Below are 21126 nucleotides of genomic sequence, written 5' to 3' on the forward strand. Positions count from 1 at the left end.
GCCTGGCAAACTGACCCTCTAACCAAATCCCATGTGTGTTTTAGACACTGAGGGCAGAAAAAAATAAGCTACTGGAGAACATGCAACACATGCAGCAAGAGCTGATCTCGTGAGTATTTTGAACAAGCCCCAGGAAATGCAGTTTGTCAAAAGTCAGGAAGGACTGATATGTAGTTTTTTCCTTCTTCCTTTAGAAATGGGTTGTGTTTCCCCTTGCTGTGCAAATACAACAGTAGTATTCCTGAAGGGATGAATTCGCTGCACTGTGAGCTGGAACTTGCCCAGTCTTCAGAGGTATGAATTCAGGCTTTAATGAATCCCTTCCCAGTTGCCTTGCATCAGCAGAGGCAGAATAAAGCTCATGCCCTGTGGATGATTTAGATAACCTTGGAATTTGAAGCCATTAATCCCAGCATGCAGGTAGAGAATGTGAAGGTTACAATATTGTCCTGAGAGCGCTGGAGAAAGTCCAAAGGAAAGCAAACAAAACACTTGTAGATCTAAGAAAGTAAATCTGGAAGGGCTAAGTTCATGCACTTAGCTGGCAGAAGAACAGGCTGATAGGAGAAGAAAAACGTATTTGAATATATTTAGATATATTTAATATCAGTATTGCAGTTGAGCCAGTTGGTTTGAAGTTGCAGGGTACCCAGAAGGTGGTTTAGTGACTTTTGGGAGCTCTGTTTTTGATCAGGTACACTTGACAAAACCCTGGAAATTTGGTCTTTAACTTACTGTTCTCATGGCTTTCCAGTGCTCCAGTGGAGAACTACTGGAAAAAACCAAATCCCAGGTACCTTATTGTGGATGGCAGAATGGAAGCTTTGGACAAGGTTTACCAGGGACACCCTCCTGCTGAGTCATGAGGTGCAGAAAGGACTCCCTTGCTCAAAGAGGAGGTTGGGTCCAGGTGCAGGTGGATCCAATTCTGCTCCCAGACTTGGCCAACACTTTATGTCCAAAAGTTTATATGAGTGTAATTGAGCCTTTATACAACTCTGCTCCATGGGATTAAGGATGGCAAGCCAAATATATTTAAATGAATCAATTATTTATTGAAATTGACAGTAATGATTGGACTAAAGGACTTTAATCAGAATTACCTACTACAGTATGACTAGTTATAACTACTTGTACAGTGCACTAGTTATTAAATCAAAAATTTCAAAGCTAGCTTAATACTTATTAAAGAGATTGTTGTCAGTTGATAGCAAATATATGCTCTTGAGTAATTTTTCTTGTAAGACTTCACCATGCAGCTGCTTATTTTTGTACAGGGTGAGTTTGCAAACAACAGCAACAAAAAAATCGAATAATGGACTAAAACTACAGGCCCAGGAAGGAGAATTGTGCTTGGTTAGGCAGCACTGCTTCAAAAGTTAAGGTGTTGTCCCATATTGCAGCTCTCTAGGGCCACAGTGAGTCAGTGTTTGCCTCTCTAGTGCTGTGATGAGACACAATTCCACCTATAAAGCAAGGGCTCTGCTTATTCATCACTTGGTAGAGCCTCCTCTGAATAAAGATAACTAATTATTGACTTTCTCTTGCCTACCCTGACATGAATATTTACACTGGGTCACTCAGCAGCTTGGCTGGCTGACTTTTTTAATTTTTTTTTTTTTTTTAAATTCCCCATGACTCGATTGTTTTGAAAAGCTTTTACAAGCTTCAAGTTTTGGTAGCTCTGACCTTCTGGTAAATACGGTGCAGGAAATACTTCAGGAAAGTCTAAATGTCACTGATGCTGGTTTGCAACAAGGAGATGTCAAAATGAACTAGCTGGCTCTTCCATCTCTTCCAAGATTATCAAGACTGAATGGACGACCTTGGATGAAACGCTGGACCGTGAAGTGCTGCTTTTACTTCAGGGGCCTGAATACGGAGGAGAAAAATTTAAGACTCTCATGCAAAACCTGGTCAGTGGCAGAGCTTATATGAATAAAGATGTGTTCTTCTCTCAGCCTTTTAATTAGGAGTTCTCCAAGCATTGATAATCAGATTGCGTTTGCACCTTTTCAGAAAATAAGAATAGTTGCTTCGAGGGTGTGGAAGGGGGTATAGTTGGTATCTACTCTAACACTGGAACTTGTAAGATGGGTAAGTCTGGGCAGCTTTAAAATGCCAGGATTTGGGGAGTTTAGTTTAGAGTGGTGGTTGTTGTTGTTTCAGGTTTGATTTTCTTTTTTAGCAAGAGGAAGCCTCTGAAGTGGAGGAGCTTGTCATGGCTTCATTGCAGTGGGTCGAGGATCCTGATGGGGACATGCAACAAGCCTGGGAAAGAAAACTTGTGGTAAGTAACTGTTTCTCTGAAGATATTTAGTGAATTAGTGGGGCTGTGCAAAAACTGAAGGTGGGTATCTTATTGCTGCATATTCTCTATATTAATTACTTGACATCTTAGCCTGGTTGGAGTTGACTCTATGGAGAGAAAGAGCATCTGTTACCTTTGGTTTTGAGGAGGAAAGGGGTGATTGCTCTTCACTTACACACCGTGTTCTTCCTGACTTATCTTGTGCAAGAGCTCCCTTTGTTAAAACTATGCTTGAGGGAAAGGGCAGGTGAAGCCAGTCAGTTTGGAGAGGAAAATGAGGTCAGATGGCCATGTGAGATCTTTTCTGCCCAATGCATGTTTCTCTGTGCCTCAAATCCATTTTCCCCTGCGCTCTGAACTTGACTGTGGTTCTGGATGGTACAAGAAGAGGAGGGATGTAGCATTTATAACCAGATTTCCAACCCAAAACCCTCAGAGGGTTTACTTTGTTTGAAAGGTGAAGAGTTCTGCTTTTGCTGGACATACTCCACAGGAAAAGTTTCAACAAAACCATGTTTTACAACTTAATCTTGCATAATGTGTTTCTCCTACCCCTCATACCTCTTGTGAGACTTGCAAGACTTTTGCTCAAGCTAACTGGCAAAAATATCTTCCCCATGTGGTAACAGGTGCCTTTGGATTCAACTAAACTCTGTTGCTCTTGTTCCCTCCTCCCCTCCCCTGTGACAGCACAGCTTCTGAAATTTTTATTTTATTGGATGTAGCTTTTTCTCCAACCCTATGCTTCATTCTAATCTGTTGTGAGGAACACTGCTACAGAGAACTCTGTGTATTAATGCTTTCTTTCAGCTCCTTAATAGAAGCAAAACCCCTCAATTCATCTCACTTGGGTAACAGCAGGTAGCACCATGGTATGTGCTGCTTGAAGTTAGTTCTTTAAGCAGAAAACCACCCTCCTTTCCCTCAGCGCTGCAGAGTGTTGTAGCTGGCCCTCTTCACCTTTCTGGGTAGGCTGGAGGAATTGCTGGGAGCCATCCAGTCCTGGAGCCAGGTTTTTTTTTTTTAATTTTTCTTTCTTTTTTAAGTAAATCCTGAAAATTTTCTCTTAGAGGAAGCACAAGCACTCATCCAGGTCTCTTCACTCTGATGAGACTTTAGGTAGACTCTAGGAAGCTGCTGGCTCATGAATTGCTGTAGCTTTTCAATCTTGACTAAAAACTTTCTCCTTCGAAGCTATCAGAGCTGGAAAATGCTTTTTAAAATTACATTGGGATCGTATTCCTGTTAAACATGTGAAGCTAAAAACTTTAGGTGTGGGGGTTGGAGTTGATCATGGCAAATAAATCCTATTCTGGCTCTTAGAGAGCAATGCATTTGGAAAATAAGCTAGCAGAGGATTAAGGAGGAACAAGATGCTTTAAAATTAAAAGGCCCAGTCCTTCAGGGTCCCATGGGAATGGGAAGTGACTCCATGTCAAACATATTGTCTTCCTCCAGCTAGAATAAGCCAAATATGTGGGAAATTTGGTGTATAGAGCTGAACAAAGGTAGACCCAAAAAAGACAGACGTTCACAGTAGCTTCTTCCAGCCTTAGAGAAAGCTTTTGTTGACAAATGAATTAAAACTTGGACCATGGACCATCACTTGAAGCCTAAACACTTCCCCACCATTCCCTGTGAAATATATTATGGACACGTTTTGCTGGGGTTTAGTGTTTTCAAGTATATTTTAAAGGTTATTATACATAAAGTAGATTTTAAGTGTGCTTCTGCTTTTGTGCATATATACATGTATTTAAGTGTATATATAGATAGTGACAGCAAAATCTTCTTCACCCTTCTCCTACTTATCATGTGCCCTGATAAGCCTTCTGTGTCAAAACCACGTCATTTCTAAGAGTAAGTGCTGCCTGCCTTGGCTGAGAAACTGATCTTCAGGATGTGGGCACTTGCACATCGTTCACATCCCATGTCATCCCAGAAAACTTATCGGCAAAAACTGCTCAGGCTGGTTTGTTTTTGTTGTTTTTTTTCTAGCATACTTGATGTGCTGTGGGGTTTTTTTGTATGAAGCTCACGAACAACACCTGACTCTAAACTGCAAGTAGATAAGGTGGCCCGTGCTTATAGGATTGATGTTTTCCCCTTAGAATTGATGTGAAAGCCCAGAAATATAAACCTCATTCTTTCCTGACCTCTGTTTGACTCTCACTGGGCATTCTGTAAAAGCTGAGGACACTGTTTCATGTCAGAGGAAGAAGAATCCAGTGCTCTCTCACTACTTTATGCTGCAAGTCACTGTTCAGAGAAATAGAGGGTGCAATGCTACCTAGAACTTGATTTTTCCCCTTTTCCCCTTTTCTTCCTACAAACCAGAGGTAAAACTGAAAGCCTTTGTCACAGGGGTCATCCCTTGGGCAGATCATCTGCTAGGCACATATGACAAACTGAAACGGGGATTTGTTGGGGTATCTTATTTGTTTTGCTGTAATAACAAGCCAAAATTGGTAGCAGTGGACTTAGTTGTACTTTGAGGAAAGGATCAGAGAAGTCTAAATTATCACTTTTGGGGCTTCCTGCACGATAGTTGTTATTAAAACTTCCTCTTATGAAATATGGCAGGTTTGTTGCTGTATCTGGGCCACTTGTGGTAGAATTTTTTCTTTGCTGCTGAATAGTGTTGGATGTAGGTGAGGATACTGAGTGGTGGAGCAGGGAAATCAATTTTCATCATGTAAATTGAGGCTCTGGTTGACTCTGTCTCTCTTCCTCCTCCTACCACATGGCAACTCGGTCTCAAAATCCCACAGGTTCTCAAGCAAGAACTAAGAGAAAAAAAACACGTTTGGATCCAGAAACTCCAGCTCTTGGAAAAATGCAAGGAGACTTTAGACAAGGATTTTGTTCGAATGGCAGGAAACCTGAGAAGAACTAGGACAGAAAAACTCCACCTAAGAAAAGAGCTCTCTGCTAGGTAACCCTTCAAAGCCTGTGTGTCTTTTCTGGGGGGAGCTTTGGAGCTGATTCTTATTTTGTTTTGAGGTGGTTCGTTTCTGTTTTGTTTGTTTGGGTTTTTTGTTTTGACTTGTTTGGTTTTTTTTTTTTGTCTTGTGAAATAAGTTTACTGAATTTTCAAGACTTTTTTTTTTTCCACAGAGGAAATTAACTTGTTTTGCAGAGTGGATTTGGTTTTAGCACAACATTTACACTATGTGGGAGTTAAGGTTTATGTATGAACTGACACATGGTCTTGGGAGATGTCTTTGAAAACACCAGGGAGACCACAGACTGAGGAGTTAAAGCAAGAGGGCCCTGCCTATCTAGCAGGTGCAACCATTAAATAAACTGCTGCATTTGTGTGAAGCAGAAGATCTGTAAGATATATACCCTGCAGGTATTATTGCTTTGGGGTACAATTGCTGGACCCAGGCAATGTGATGTTTCAGTTTCCCAAAGCTTTGGTTGCTTATGTCATTAAACATAAAAATGAAACTTTAAGTTTATTGACACGTGGTTCCTGCTATGACTTTTGATGTTACAAAGAGAATCACAGCATGGCTTGGGTTGGAAGGGACCTTAAAGCTCATCCTGCTATGGGCAGGGACACCTTCCACTAGACCAGGGAGCTCCAAGCCATGTCCAACCTGGCGTTGGACACTTTCAGGATGGGGCAGCCACAGCTTCTCTGGGCAACCTGTGCCAGGGCTTCACCACCCTCAGCAGAGTTTCTTCCCAATATCCAATCTAAACCTACTCTGCCAGTTTGAGCAGCAAATGACAGCAGGTGCAAACCTCTGTCTGCTCTCTCCTTTCCTCAGTCATTCTGGAAAATAGATAGTCTGGTTTCTGCCAGGAAAAACTGATCTGAATTTTGTTGTCTCTGGAAGCCAGGCTGGTTCATAGTGTCAGCTTCTTCTGTCCTATGTTAAATGTAAATTTTTGCCTGCATGCCTTTACCTGGGTTTGGGGTGGGGTTTTTTTGGCAGCCCTAAGAGCTGATGTGAAGCAATTGTGCCACACTCTTGCCTGACTTACCTTCCACTGAACATTGTCAATGTGGGCCTCCCACATGCTCTCCCTTCACTTGGAAAGGAGCTGATAAAAATACTGGTGCCTTGGTTTCTTAAAGCTGTGCTTCTCTGTATTCAAAATTTTTGTGGGGGTAGCAACAGGAAGAAAAGTGAAGGTGAGTTAGAGAAGAAATGGGCAAAGTGTTTCTGCAGTGATCAAAAATAAATGTTTCTTTGAAAGCCATTGGCTTAAGCAGTGGTTCTGATGGCATTTGTCTGCTATCAAGAGAAATGCCCTCTCAAACACTAGGAAATGAGTCTGATGAAGATCTGTATCTACATTAGTAACTCCAGGGTATCTAACTTATATCCAATCCTTTTTTCTCCCAAAGCATGAGAAAACACATTGTTTTGATTGAATTGCAAAAGTTTACCTCTCTAATCTCTTGCTGTTTGAGTCCTTTTGCTGTTTCATGAGCTTCCATTATGGTACCCAGCTGTCTGGGACTGGTTCAGCTGGAGAAAAACCAGGGAAAAACCTCCATCCCCTTCCTGCTATAGAAAAACTCTGTCAGCCTGGGTTGAACTGGTGTGTTCAGCTGGAGAAGAGGAGGCTGAGGGGAGACCTCACTGCAGTTACAACTTCCTTGTGAGGGGCAGAGGAGGGGCAGGGACTGAGCTCTGCTCTGGGGGGACCAGGGACAGCACCCAGGGAATGGCTGGAGCTGTGTCAGGGGAGGGTCAGGTTGGATCTCAGGGAAAGGTTCTTCCCCCAGAGGCTGGTTGGGCACTGACCAGGCTCCCCAGGGCAGTGGGCACAGCCCCAAGGCTGCCAGAGCTCCAGGAGGGTTTGGATGATCCTCTGGGGCACAGGGTGTGACTCTGGGGGATAGTCCTGTGCAGGACTGAGGAGTGGACTGGATGATCCTTGTGGGTCCCTTCCAACTCAGCACATCCTGTGAATTGTGTTCAGCAAGGACTGAGTCCCTGGTACTGGGCAGTATCTGGAGGATGTCACAGCTGGCTGTGGTTCTCAATGCATGTCTCAACAGCCAGGCTGTGTCATCTCCTGGGCATGACCTCCCCAAAATGTCAGTAATGGGTTGTGGTTTTTGCTCTCACCCCGCAGGCAACATGAGCTAGAAACTGTCAAACAGCTACAAGAAGAAACTGCTGGCCAGGCAGAAGCCCTTGGTTTAGAGCTTCAGGAAGCTCTGAAGCAGCTCAAGGATGCCAGCAGACAGGTAAGGGACAGTCCAGTTCCTTCTGAGCAGGAAAGAGGCAGATGCCAAAGGCCACGCACGACGTGCGGCTGCCCTTGGGAAAGGAAATCGTGTGTTCGGGATGGTGTGCCTCGCTGCAAAAGTGGAACCAGCAGAGGAAGTAAAATTTGAGGGGGTGGTGACAACAGTTTGCTGATGAAAGAGGCAGCATTGCATATTTGTGGTGGCTTAAAAAAAAAAAAAGAGAAAAGAGAAAAAAAGCCCAAAAATAGCTTCCATACACAGTCCACCCCAACGTAAAAATGCAGAAGTTCAGAGGGAGCTTTATCACTTCCTGAGAAAGAACAGATGCAGTTTGGTTTCATTTACATGAACTATACAGGCTCCTTGTCTTAGCCAGGCAGCCTTTTTTTTTTTTTAATTTATTTTTTTTTTAATTCCTTTCTTTTTTTCCCTAAATATTTTTTGTGTTTAGGCAGAGGATCAAGTTGAAGCATTTCACTCCGCTCGTGAGGAAGCAGCATCCTTGAAGAGCAAGTTGGAGGAAGCCATTTCTGAGCAGCAAAGGCTCAGGGATGTGAGTGCAGCTTTAACAAGCACTTGCCAGTTGCTTCAGGAAAAGGTGGAACACCAGAGAAGTGAGTAACTACTGGCAGTATGCCAGCATATTCACTCTTGCATGGGCAGATAGTTTATGGTTTAGTTATAGCAAGGGCGGGTAGGACTGATCTGCAGGTAAAATGCTCTGTGGAGCCTTTTTTTTTCTTTCTCCTTTCTTTCTACTTTTCCTCTAAGAGATCTGCCACTGTGGCACCTGGACTGAAAAGCAGGTGGGATCCCAAGGAGTGGGTGTTGGGCTCGATCAAAGCTTCAGAACCTCCTGACAAAATTTCCTGTCTGAGGAGGAAGGATTAGTAACTCCATGGATGCTCCTTTACCAGAGATGCTGTTCCCAAACCTGAACAGTCCACCTTATTCCTAACAAAGTCATCCCTCTTTCTTAAGCTTCCTGGACCAAACAGACTCGATTTTCTTTTTTTTTTTTTTTTCATTCTGCTTGCTGCTTGTATTGCTGTGTTTTTGAATAACTGCTCTGATATTAGACTGCTCTCTTCAGTGGAAAGCAATTGTGCCACTGTGTTGTACACATGCAACTTCTGCCACAGAGTCATGGAAACTTCATACTGCCTCTTACTCCCTAACCTCAAAAACTTGGGTGACTAAATAATGCAGTGGCTGCTTCTTCCCAAATTGCTTATAGAAAAGGAATCTGACTGATTTATCCCAGTGAACGTTTGGCCTCAGGCATGAATTTCCCAAGGCAATGTTACTGATGCTGAGCGTACATATGTGCATTGTAAACAACTCCATGTGAAACCACAGTTTGTCTTGTAGGAAACATTACATTTTTTTGTAGGGAAAAACTACCCTTTTGCTTAGCTCTGAGGCACAACTGTTATGCACTGATATGACAGGAACAGCTCCAGACTGCGCTCACCCACTTGTGATCAGTAATTTTGGCACTGTTCACGTGTGTGTGCTCATGTTCCTTTCATGCTCACTGCTTCCTTCAAACTGTGGAGTTGATTTTTTTTTTTTCCTTAACAAGAGGCATAACAATGGAAATAGTGTGTCATTTTCCTACTCTGAATAGACAAAGCTCTTCTGCAGAGTGAGCTAGAGTAAGTGAAGAGAGATACAACCCCAGACAAGTGGACTGGTGCCACTGTGACTCTAAAAAAAACCAAAAAAACCCAAAAAAACCCCAACAAACAAACAACCACACTTAAAAATTCCCACCACCCTGAAAATGGCTGAGATTTTGGCTTTAAATTGCTCCAGTTAGAGATCTCTGCAAGCTTTCTCTAGCTTTAATACATTAAACCTGTAGATTTAATAGAATAAAGTGGCAGATGTGTAGAGAAGTTGCAAAGTGTTACGAAGAACAGGGTTGACAAACAAGGCTGGCACTGAGGGAAGAATAAAAATGCTTTATATTGGCAGAAAGCCACACAGGTCTTGTTCCTCTTCTGACTGAAGGGCTGGGCTGTGGTTTTCTCCCCATCTACCCACTCCATTCCCCTACTTCCTCCCACCTGTGTGCTGAGAGGTGAGAAATTAAGGAACCTGTTGGCTAAGGAAGCTGGTACTCAACCTCAGTCAGCCTGGCACTGCTCCTTTTACGTTTCAGGTGTCTAATTGTGCCTTGCCCCTAATTGCTCCAGCCCTCATCCAGTGCAATGCTGCCCAAGCTGCTGAGAGCTCCTTTCAGTGCTTGGGCACTGAGGTCACAGTGCTAATAAAATCCCCTCTCACCCTCCATATTAACTGTGGTATAAAAGATATGATAGAATTAAGGTAGAACTCACTGGAGGCAGGTCTTGACATTACCAAACTTGAACAAAGAATGCTTCTAAATATAACATAAGGCCCATCAACTTTAAAACTTCTCTACAGGAAAACAAATGCTTCTCTTGCAATAATTAATCTGTTTTCACAGGGAACTTTGGTATCACAATGTTAATAATGGTGGGAAGCATAGCCCCCACCCCCTGTATAGCAAGGGGAAATGTAACCACGGGGAAGAAAGTGTCCAGTGTTTTTCTCTTTTCTGTGGAAAAACTGTTGTAGGCATAACTAGACTAATGCAAGTTACAGTGAGTTCTGATGGGCAGTAGTCAGGTTTAAAGGTGCTCTAACATCTGTAACATCCAGCTCCTTGTTATGAATCTGTAAGGAACCCTGATAGGTTTGTGAATGTCTCCTCATAGCAACTGCTAATGCACTGAGATGGGAACTGCTTCAGAGGAGACTCTGCGAGTTGGTGTGTCAGGTATGACCTTGTTTGGTGGGAGAAGGAGAGGCAGGTTTGCCCAGGAGGTGCTCTGGTGGAAGGACAACCACAGCTGGGATGAGCTGCAAATAATTTGGCAGCATCAGGTTTCTCCTTTTGTAGCACATGGATGCAGTAAATTGCATGTACCAATCTGCACGTTGCTATTTTCCTTATTCAACCTTCTGGGAAAAATGGGTTGGGACTTATAGGTGTGGTGTTGGTGAACAATTGTTGGTGATCACATCAAATGGTTTTGTTCTTCACTGATGAGTTGATGTGATTTCCCCCCCCCTCCCCAAATCAGTCCTCTCTTCTGCAGACAGACTTGAAAACAAACGTTTAAAATCTTGTCCTGTAAGATCTTTTTTTTTCAATATCCAGGGCACTGGGATAGGCAGTGAAACAGTTATTACCTTTGTGGCCCTCTGTGGAAATATGTTGGAAATTACATAACTCTGGAGTGCTTTGCTTTGAATAAAATTACTTGCTTCAACTTTGGAAGGGGGCGGAGGGGGAGACATTGTGGAAAGATTTTAGTAAGGAATGCTATAGCTCAGGGTCTGAACAATCTGGATTTAACACAGAATAACAAGGTATTTATAATGGCAAACAGAAGATCCTGAAGTGGCTCCTAGGCTGTAACAAGAGCATCAGAGGAGCGGGATCAAAACTGTGGGCCAGCTGCCTGTGAATAAAACTTGTATTTGTATATGAAGGTCTGCAGAATTAAAGGCTGAAAGTAGCAAGGGAGAAACAACTGCAGAGTTTTGCAGTTGCAGTTTTATAACTGATAGCTGAAAATAGTTCAACTTGAAAGATAAAGTTGCTTTTTGCTCAGAATCAGTAACAGTGTTCTCCTTTTTTACCTCTTTTTTTCTTTTTCCTTCTGCATCTGCCTGCCTTAAACTATTTCTCTCCTGCAACAGTGCTGTGCAGAGTTAGAATCTGCCTATGGTCTGCTCCCCACCTCAGCTGAACCTATAAAAGGGAAGGTAAGTGTACTTTCTATGACCATTGCTGAGCCTCTTAAAGTGCTTGGGCTTTTTTCTTCATGACCTGAGGGAAATAAATAACTTCGTTTGCCAGAAACTTCACTGAGTTAAACATTCCATAAGAATAATTTGAGATCCATGTATGTGTACATATGCATGCATGTGTTTAAATGTATACAAAGGTATATTACATGCATATTTTTTGCAAGTGGAAAGATTATTCTCCCTCTTCCTGTACCTGTTGTGCCTGTTGAGGATGTGAACTTTTCTAGACAAAAAAAAAAGCAACAGATGATGAATTTGTAGTTGTTGGTATTACATTATGCAGATGGTGGGGGGGAAGTTGGTGGCTTTAATAAATTCAGTGTGGTTGTACAGCAGCACTTTTTATTTTTCAATTAGCAGCTCTATTGCTCTAAAAGGCTGTGGAGTGAAGGACCCTCAGATCTTTTGTCCTGGCACAGTTCCCCTCTGCTAGGTAAGACCTGGTGGTGCTGGCCATTTTTCTATCTCTCTCCTGAAGTACAGGCAGAGTTGATAGAACAGTATCATTAGTGATAAATATGCTGGTAAAGTGTGGAAAATCTATTGTGAGTTTTAACTTATTCCTGCGTGTGATCCAGGAGACTGAACCGTGTTTGTAGTGCTTGAAAAGGTGGCTGGTTGGCTGTCAGTCTGACAGGAGTCCAAAAGCTTAAGGAACTCTCAATGTAAATCATACATCCAAGTGTATTCCTGACAAGATGCTTGCCAACATAGAGCAAGAGGGCTTGAACCATGTTCTTCCCATTCCCATTGAGAGAGCAAGTGATGTCCTGCTCCTTTGCTGCTGAGTTGAGGCCAGTGCTGTTTTAAAAACTTCAACAGGTAACACAACTACTGAGAATAAAATCATAGAATTATAGAAAATAGAATGGTTTGGGTTGGAAAGGACCATAAAGATCATCCAGTTCCAACCCCCTGCCATGGGCAGGGACACCTCCCACTGTCCCAGGTTGCTCAGAGCCCCACCCAGCCTGGTCTTGGACACCTCCAGGGATGGGGCAGCCACAGCTTCTCTGGGCAACCTGTGCCAGGGCCTTACCACCCTCACAGGGAGGAACTTCTCTCATATAACTAACCTAAACAGGTATAATAACAACAGACTAACAGCCTATAAACGCTCAAATTTAATTCTAGGCTGTACTGAGGGAAATGGAAGAAGATCTTGCTTTACTACAGGTGCTCCTTATAAGAACATTCTGCTACTCTGAAAGGGCTGTTCCAGTGAGCCAGCTGGGAGTTTTTTTGCAGCTTCCTATAATATCATGATCCAGCAAATAAGGCAGGTTTTCTCAGCTTGCACCAATCAAGTACTGATATATTAAAAAAAAAAAATCATTTATTCCCTTGTCCTCTCTGCCACACAAACCAATTCACTACCACAAAGCTGGCAAGTGTGGAAGTTTCTAAAACCTGACTGGTGGAAAGTGCCCATCCCCAGGTGCTGCAGACTCTCCATCTACAAAACACGTAACACCTTTATACCAAGATGGAAGTCACCTTATTATAAATCTCTTTGGTTTTTCTGCTTCTTGGTTATTTTAGACTTAGATTTAGTTATGTCTCGGTTTTTGGCTAACTTTGCCAACAACCACCTCTCTTTGCTCTTGTCTGTCTTTAGATGCTCTGAGCTTGGAAACCTCCTGCCCAAATAACTCCCCCGGGCACAGCTGGGACCAGCCTTGCAGGCAGAACTCTGGCAGCTGCACCTTTGGAAGGGGTGACCTGGGACATGTGTCCACATCAGATGTGACATCAGAGGCCTGCAGGTAAGATGGCAGAATAACCTCTTTGGGGGGAAAGGTGAAGGAGTCCATGGGATGTGCTGGATTCAACAGCAGAGCCTCCCTTACAGGAAATACTGGACACCCAGTGATCAGCAAATGGTGACACGGGGTAACACTTGGCTTCTATCCACAAATATGAAAACTCTTTTCTGGAAATGTTGGCAGTCAGTCAAATACAGTGATGGTGTTTCCATTTAATGCTGGAGAACTGAGGCATGATTTAGGCATTCTGGTCTATTTTCCATGTGTAGCTCACAACTGGTGCTTCCATTAGGTGCCTTTGAGGAGTCACTTTGTTTATTTGCAGAGTTTAGAGCAGGAATTGTGGTCTTTGCTTACCAAGGTGCCTCCTTAGATCTTTAAAATAGGTGTTGAACTGCTTAAGATTATGAAAGCTGAAGGGAATTGCAGTGAATATTCTAAAAGATAAGGATGTTCCTGAAGGTGCAGAGGCAGGCAGTCTGCAGCAAAAGACTCAGCAGCTCTTGAAGCTTTTGCCACTGGTTTTCTGTAGAATTTTGCAGTGTGGAGGAGGCTGGGAAAAGAGCTGGTGGTGGTTCTTGCTGTTCGGGGGAGGAGGGATTGATGTTGGTGATGAATTTGTCTTTCTCTGAGAGATCAGCTGACTGACGATACAGATAGTGGTGCCTTCAGTTGTTATGTGCTTAAGGAAAATGGGCAACACATCTCACTGTTGTTTGGGCAAGATGCAAATAAAGTGTGTGTTGCCAGGTGGAAAATATGCTCTACTGGTGACTACACTGATGCAGACCTTCCTGTTTCCATTACAGTGATGGACTCTTCACTTACTGAGGTAAGTGCTGTCTCTGATGCCCTGGATGTGGTTTTGAACAGGTTCAGGCATTTTAGTGCCTTACTCAGGCCCAGGTCTAGGTTGATCAGCTGTAAATCAGCACTGCTGCAAGGTGAATGGAGCTGGCTGATACCAGCGAGGTGCTGTGTGAGGTATTCCCTCCTTTTGGGCACACTTCTGGAATACCATGGTTATAAATCTGAATGCCTTGATATTTACGTGCAACTGGGTCGTTCTTTTAGCTAAGGTGTATTTTAAATGTGGTTTCACGGCTTGAGACAGTGCTGGTTTTGGAGTAATACTTGGTTATGCCAGGGAAGCCTGAGTGCTTTCTCTCTTTTTATCCACCTGCAAGGAGCCACAGGGTGCTTTAGTTGGGAAATGCTACCTTTCTTTGCACTTTCTCCCACGACCACCATGTAACAGCAGAGAAATACCATCTTTGCTGTATGAAAGCTTTCCTTCAGCTGATGTACTCAGCTATGCCTTTGGTGCTGGCTCGAATTCTGCCTCTACAGCTTGAGCTGTCAGTCAGTTTTCTCGTGGCAACAGCAAGATGAGCTGCAGCTCAGCACACCCAGTTGTGCCACAATGCTCACTGTTGAAATCCAGACCTCAGCTCTGCCACACAGAGCTTTGCAAGAGCTTTATAGACTCCAGTGATGATGGAAGAATACTGGTTGATGGTTTCTGTTAACCTGGAGATAACCTGTGGGATTGAATAACCTTTATAACCTAAATAACCTTAAATAATAGCCTTTGGTCCAGTTGTAGCAGCAAATCAAAGCAGAAAGTGTAGTGAGGGTAGAAAGTAAGAGTCATGGGCACTGCCTGTGGTTTCAGCGCACTGCTTGCTTGGGGTAGAGCAGGTTAAGAACTCCCAGCTTATGCTGCTACTGCTTAAGTCACCTTAAAGAGGATAATCTCAAGGGTTCTTGCTTTAGCCAGTCCTTCTGGAAAGTCCCAGCCTTGCAAAGGTGCTCTGGAGCTTTCTGTAATTCCAGCTGGGCTCAGAAATGTCACTTTTCCATTCTTGGTATCATTTTTTAATACAAACTTTCTGTGTAAATATTCTAAAGGAGGAAAATTAAAAAAGGTTAAAGCTTGTCCCAAAAAGAAGGCAAATGGGCTCTGCTCAGTATCTGTTCTAAAAACTGGCATGCAGCAAAATTTGTATATCCTTGTTTAATAGGAAAAGTCTCCCTAGTTTTCTTTGGAATTTTATTACACTGCCATTGCAGATGTATTTGAGCAGACCAAGTCTTTCAGCATATAAGTAACTCAAATTGTTTATGTAGAAGCATCGTCATCATAGGAGGTTGAGGGCTATTTAATAAAGGAGCTTGGGCTTTTTATACTTGTTTTGATTTATAAATGTGGAAGTTGTATCACAGTCTGAAAACCAGGTCTTCCAAATGTTAATAATTGTTTGGAAGGGGTTATAAAAGACTGTGGCTAGAATTTGTCTGCTATTATAGAGAATCCTTGGATTACTATGTTAATTGAAGGAATGGAAGGGGGGGGGAAGTACATTAGGAATGTTCTGCAGGATCTTCTCTGACACAGTCTTTTTATGAGTAGGAAGAGCCATTCTCTGATGCCCTGGGCCAACAGATTTTACTGGAAAATCTAAAATGTGGGCTTTTCTTATTGTTTTTTTTTTTCCTTTAAGTGTAATCCATGGGAATACACAATCCTAATAGTATTTTTAAAAACTGAATTGAGGATTTTCTTCCCTTGCAAACAGAAACCACTGACCATGTGATTAACTGGTGAGGGAGAAGGCATGTAGAGTAATGAATTGGTTTAGTCACTTCCAGATGATGCAAGGGGCTTTCTGTTTGTTTGGGTGCTGTGTATAAGTTTTAAAGACCCTTTAGATTTCTTTTGTTTTCTTTTCCACCTCCTTCCCTGGCTCTGCTACAGACCTAATGGCACCAGCAAAGCAAATGCAGTGCTGTACTTCCTTCAACTTGAGAGAGCATTCAAATAATAATAAAAATAGCCTGAATTTGCATTATAGGAAGCATCCATCTGACTGGGGCAAGGCTCTGATGGTGGGGGAGTGAGGAGGGGAGAGAAGGCACTTACTGATGCTGGGAGTAGTTGATTGCTCTCAGAAGTGACCAGGGACCTTGGATGACTCCTGTTCTACTTTGCTGAGTTTCCTGGGCCCTATTAGGATGTTTTAGGAGGGAGGAATGATACCAAAACATGGCTTTTCGGTTGGCTCCTCACACACAATTCAACAGTGCTTTTGGACTTGCTATACAGGGGGCTGGCCTGGCCTCACACCTTCTCTGCTTGGAGAGAGGTTTGGGGTTGTTTTATTTTTTTTTATTTTTAAATGTATTCAACACTCCTTCAACAGTGGGTGCAGTTCATCACAACTCATTACCAGCTCAAACCTTTAAACCTCAGTTTCACCCTGTATTTTCATCTGTAAGACAAGTCATTTTAACAATGTGGAGTTTTTAACAAGCTGAAATTATCCAGGATAAAATAAAGAAGAGGGATAGTACCCCTACAGTGCCTCCCTCATACATTGAAAGACCAAACAGGATATTGGTTTTGTCTGTGATGTGATAAGACTCGAGTCCAGAACCACATGGGAGCAGTTTAAAGGAACATGAGGAAAAACTATGTACCCACATTTAACTGCTTTTTGCTGTTTGCATACCGAGGAGGAGACCCAGGGCCCTCTGAAGGGGCTGGATAACTTTTATGTATTTAATATTGTAAAACTGGAGTCATTTAAAGAGAGATACTAAAATGTACAACACAACATACAAGTTTTCTGCGTTCTCAACTTGGTCATGCTGTTACTATAAAAACTTTTATTTACCTAAATGAGTCTGGTACCCAAAACCAAGAGAAGCTCTGTGCACCTCACTTGTAGGGTTTGAGGTCAAGACCTTCAAAATTGATATCTCTTGATACACAACACTAGGGTGGAACAGAGGTGCAGTAACATGGGCCTTGGACATTTGAAAACGTGCATAAGAAGCAAACCATGAAGTCAGGAACCAAAATACAATCTCTAAGTACAATATTCCTGAGATAAGAGTTCTGAAGAAATGTAGTGATCACTGCTAGTAATCTGCTACACTATTCACTGTATCTATGGGTGGCTTTAGAGGATTGATCTGTGGGCATTTCCCATCTAGTCTCCACTGCTGAAATAATTTAGGCCCAACTGGGGCAATTATCGAAGCTTTGACACAGAAATTTGATACTGGCACGGCAACCCTCTCCCTGACACTAACTCTTCTCTCTCTCCCTGAAGCTTGACTGTGCGGAGGCAACGCTACCAGCCAGTGTGATCCCATCCAGGTTAGGTCCTGTGCAAAATTTAAAACCCTTTATGGAGATTGTATAATGTGCATGAGTATCTGAAAGAGTTTTGCTTTGGCAGTGACCACCTCACTTCAGCTCGAGACATTCTTGCGTCCTCAGTGGAAAGCACGGCACCAGTGACGGGTGAGTCCTTAACCTGGGGCTCAGAGGGGCAAAGGTTTGCACTGGAAGTCTTGGATATGCTGAAATCTGTGTGTTTACTGAGATGTAAGGGCTGTGTCTTCTGCCTGGTACCATAGGCTGCCTCATTATGGAGGAAAAATCACCCCAGGGCTTACGTGAGGGAGAGGACAATGTGCCAGCTCCCGCAGCAACGGAGAAAAACAGCAATAAGGATCCAGCTGGTCCTGTGTCAGGTACAGTAACTGCTGCACTGCCCTGGCACTCACCCAGTGGTTTGCTTCCAGCACACCTTTTGAAGTGAGGAAGCTGAGTAAGAACAACAACTTGTGAATTTCTGTTTTTTTCGCAAATATTGTCACTTGCAAGTGCCTCTCAACCCTCCCTGAAACTCTGGGTAGAAATGAGGCTTCATGTATTTACAGGAGGCTGGTGGGCTGCAGCACTGCAAGTAAACATGAAACAACTTAGTGAAATCTTGATGGTTGCTTAGCTGGCAAAGCATTGCACTGGTACTAAACACCAGGTCATTTTGGGAGGGGAGAGTGTTTTCATGGTTTTTAGAGAGTTTAGTTCCATCATTAGACCAAATAACACTTTTTCCTCTCTTACAAAACTGTTGCTCAGTGTGCAAGAAACTGGGCTGGATCAAGAGGAGAGATGAGGATAGAGGCCTTTGTGTATGAATCTGTCTTTTGCTATAGCCATAGACACCCAGAAGAATTATTCTTACCACATCTGGTGGTGCTTCTTCCACTTAAAAGCTATAAAAGCAAATCCAAACTTGAGTAGGTGTACACAGTGTATTTAAGTTATTTTTATAAAAACTGATCTGAATAAGCAGCACAAAATACCTGTGTGTGCTTGTTTGTAACCATTTTTTAATCTTTACCTAAATGTAAGACTTTATGGCTTCCTGTTTCGTTTTGTTTCATTCTTTGTGTTATCTTCCTGAACTGTAATTCAGTCCCCTCACTTAAAAGTGTTTTCTTTCTACTAATTTGCCTCTACTGTTAATCTTCATGTGTGGCCCAGGTGCTTTTGGTAGGGAGGAAACATATGCAGAACAGATCAGAAAGAGTCCCAGCAGCTCTAAAATGTGAGAATCAATTGAAGTGTTGTACATACCTGAAAATAAAGTGTTTCTACTATTAGTATTGAGGAATCTCCACTTGTGGGCTTTGTTAGTACCATACTATGTCTTCTAGAGGGCTTGGCTGCTGCAGGTACTAGTAGGGACAGAATTCTGAGCAGAAGTGTTTGTTCATGTTCATCCCCCTGAAACTGGAGGGGGTTTTTTGTTGTTTGTTTGGTGGGGGATTTTTTTGTTGTTTTTGGTTTTTGTTTGTTTTCCCCTGTGCCATTTCTTCAGCTCAAATCTGTCTGTGTGTGTGACTACATAAACAGAAAAGAAAAAAAAATTCTAGATATTCTTAAAGCTACCAGAGGTGTACTGCTACACAAGAAATTTAATGTGACTCTGACTTTCTTCAGTTTCCTAAATACTTTTGTTTTTAAATATCTCTAGTAACTGTCAAGGTTATTTTTTGCCTGTTTTAAAGCTTTTTTTTTTTTTAAAGTTTGTGTTGCTTTTGAACTGGCATCATCAACTGAATTTACCAGTTTGTTACCACTCATCTTGTGAGGAAAAAGAGTTTTGTTGGCTTTGTTGGCACCCTGCTGGTTCACTTTTTGGGTACGAAGGCAGACCAAGTTCAGAGATAATGGACACCTGGAATACCACAACTGTATGCAAATTGTGCATTTCATGACCTTGTTGTGCTCAAACTCCTCAGTAACAGCAGCTGAATCAGTGTTTATTTCTTAATATCATCTGATATTCCATAATGTGAAAGAAGAGAATTACAGATACTCATAATTTGTCCTGTTGCTTTGTGCATGGGACTTCTGAAAAAATATTTCTGTGCCTATAGAATTCAAAATAAAAAGTAACTATAAACCGTCTCTTTAAAGAGCAAACTAAACAACCCCCACAACAAATAATAAACAATGACAAACAAATAACAAAAGCCCAATATAATAAAATTCATTTATCCAAGGAAATATTATTATAACTCCTTGAAACTTCAGCTACAGCAAGTACAACCAGGAGTAATATTCTCAGCTCTAGACATATAACACTGCTTATTGGGATTTTTTCCAATCCAAACATAATTATCACACTTCTTTCTGTATGTCTTTATAGTGTTTTTTTTGCTGCTGCCTCTGCTGACATTTGCTGTGGTTTCTTTTAGCCCTGTTGGCCTATGGCTCATATGGTGGGTGTTGGAAGCTTGGTGGGATTTCTTTATAATTATATTTGACTTTTGGGAATGTTTTTCTACAGGACCCATCAAACAGGAATTCTGCCCTGTGATGGAGGAACACAAACCTGCACTTCAAAGTGTTTTAAAGCAAGACCCGGTAAGAATCCTGGTGACAGTGAGACACCAAACTACTCTGGCTGAGGGGACAGGCCTCCTTCAGAGGTGTGGTGGCTGCTCCCTTGCTGTAATTATTCTGCTGTGCCTTTAGGAGGGGGACCAGGAAAAGAAAAATAACAAAGAGTGCGGTGAGGAAGCACCAGCCGTGGTTCCCAGCAGGAAAGGTAAGAGGTTCTTGCTGAGCACGTTCACATCACTCACTGGAGCACAAATCTTGGTCACCTGAGCTGTGTAGAGAGGGGCAGAGAGCTGCCTGTCCAACACCAAATATTACAAGGGGCTTTTGTTTTAAGGAGTAGTAGCTGCTGTTAGAAATCAAAATGGATTACCAATGCAGAGAAGGACAGTGGTGTCATGCAAAATCTGATTGCTACAGACACTGATGTAACCAGCTCCATGGTCCTTTAGACAGCAGGGAAAAATTCTAAGGAGCTGCAAAGAAGTTGGGATGTTTTAAACAGTTCTGGCACACCTGTTCTCCCCAAAGATTTGTAAAGCAGCATCTCTATGCTAGGTACAATATAGATAAGCAGGATGTTGTTTTTACTTAGACATCTCCGCTCTTCTAGTCCCTTCACCTCTTGCCCTTGGAGCTCACTAAAAGCTACTGATGTAGTATCTCATGTAACATCCCGAAGCCAAAACACTTAATTAACCATTTCTCTGCTAATAAAATGCCAGTTGAAGCCACCTAAACAAGTAACTTCTGGGGCTTTGTAGAAGTGGCAGAGCTGTGCTGTCTCACACCCAAAATACTCTGAGTTGCTTTTATTGGCAAGAGCTGAACACTGGAAATCTTCCACAGTGACTTCTGTTGAAGCTTAAAAGACTTCCACAGGTTGGTTTGGGGAGGCTGTTTTTTCAGTTTTATCTGAAAGATTTTTGGTTTTTTTGTCTCTTGTCAGGGAGTTCACCCACTGCAGGTGGCATTAAAGGAGATAAGACAAAGCAAAACGAACCGTAAGTGTTTTGACTTTGAGTGATCAGCTGCAGGTATGAATTTAAAGCTGCAGTGTGTTACATGATTCTTCTTCTTATCCTACAGTGAATCCCCTAGTGAGAAGGAAGTGGAGGTAAGTGTCAACTGCTTGTATCCTTAAGTATTGTGTACAACAGAAAGATCTGGTAGAGAAGCCATGATTAATATCTTGTCCTAAGTAAAAGAATGATGCTGAGCAGCTTAAATTGGATGTATTTCTACATGTTACCTTCTGAAATCTGCCTTTTCA

The 21126-nt window shown here is 42.4% G+C and overlaps 1 protein-coding gene across 1 annotated transcript in view; it reads left to right on the forward strand.

Annotated features, from left to right (window-relative positions):
* LRMP (lymphoid restricted membrane protein) overlaps nt 1–21126 on the forward strand; it is a 37116-nt gene that overhangs the window by 9783 nt on the left and 6207 nt on the right. Inside the window, exons 12-30 of the mRNA XM_027660678.1 lie at nt 45–109; nt 195–294; nt 1803–1946; nt 2189–2290; nt 5083–5246; nt 7412–7526; nt 7981–8143; nt 10277–10338; nt 11268–11333; nt 11736–11779; nt 12935–13144; nt 13895–13976; nt 17263–17309; nt 17392–17456; nt 17573–17689; nt 19801–19877; nt 19989–20061; nt 20803–20857; nt 20943–20970. Coding sequence (XP_027516479.1) covers nt 45–109; nt 195–294; nt 1803–1946; nt 2189–2290; nt 5083–5246; nt 7412–7526; nt 7981–8143; nt 10277–10338; nt 11268–11333; nt 11736–11779; nt 12935–13144; nt 13895–13976; nt 17263–17309; nt 17392–17456; nt 17573–17689; nt 19801–19877; nt 19989–20061; nt 20803–20857; nt 20943–20970 — 1779 coding nt within the window. The remainder of the gene's footprint in view (nt 1–44; nt 110–194; nt 295–1802; nt 1947–2188; nt 2291–5082; nt 5247–7411; nt 7527–7980; nt 8144–10276; nt 10339–11267; nt 11334–11735; nt 11780–12934; nt 13145–13894; nt 13977–17262; nt 17310–17391; nt 17457–17572; nt 17690–19800; nt 19878–19988; nt 20062–20802; nt 20858–20942; nt 20971–21126) is intronic.

This window comes from Corapipo altera, unplaced genomic scaffold, assembly GCF_003945725.1.
Source record: "Corapipo altera isolate COAL_440 unplaced genomic scaffold, ASM394572v1 239, whole genome shotgun sequence".
NCBI lineage: Eukaryota > Metazoa > Chordata > Aves > Passeriformes > Pipridae > Corapipo > Corapipo altera.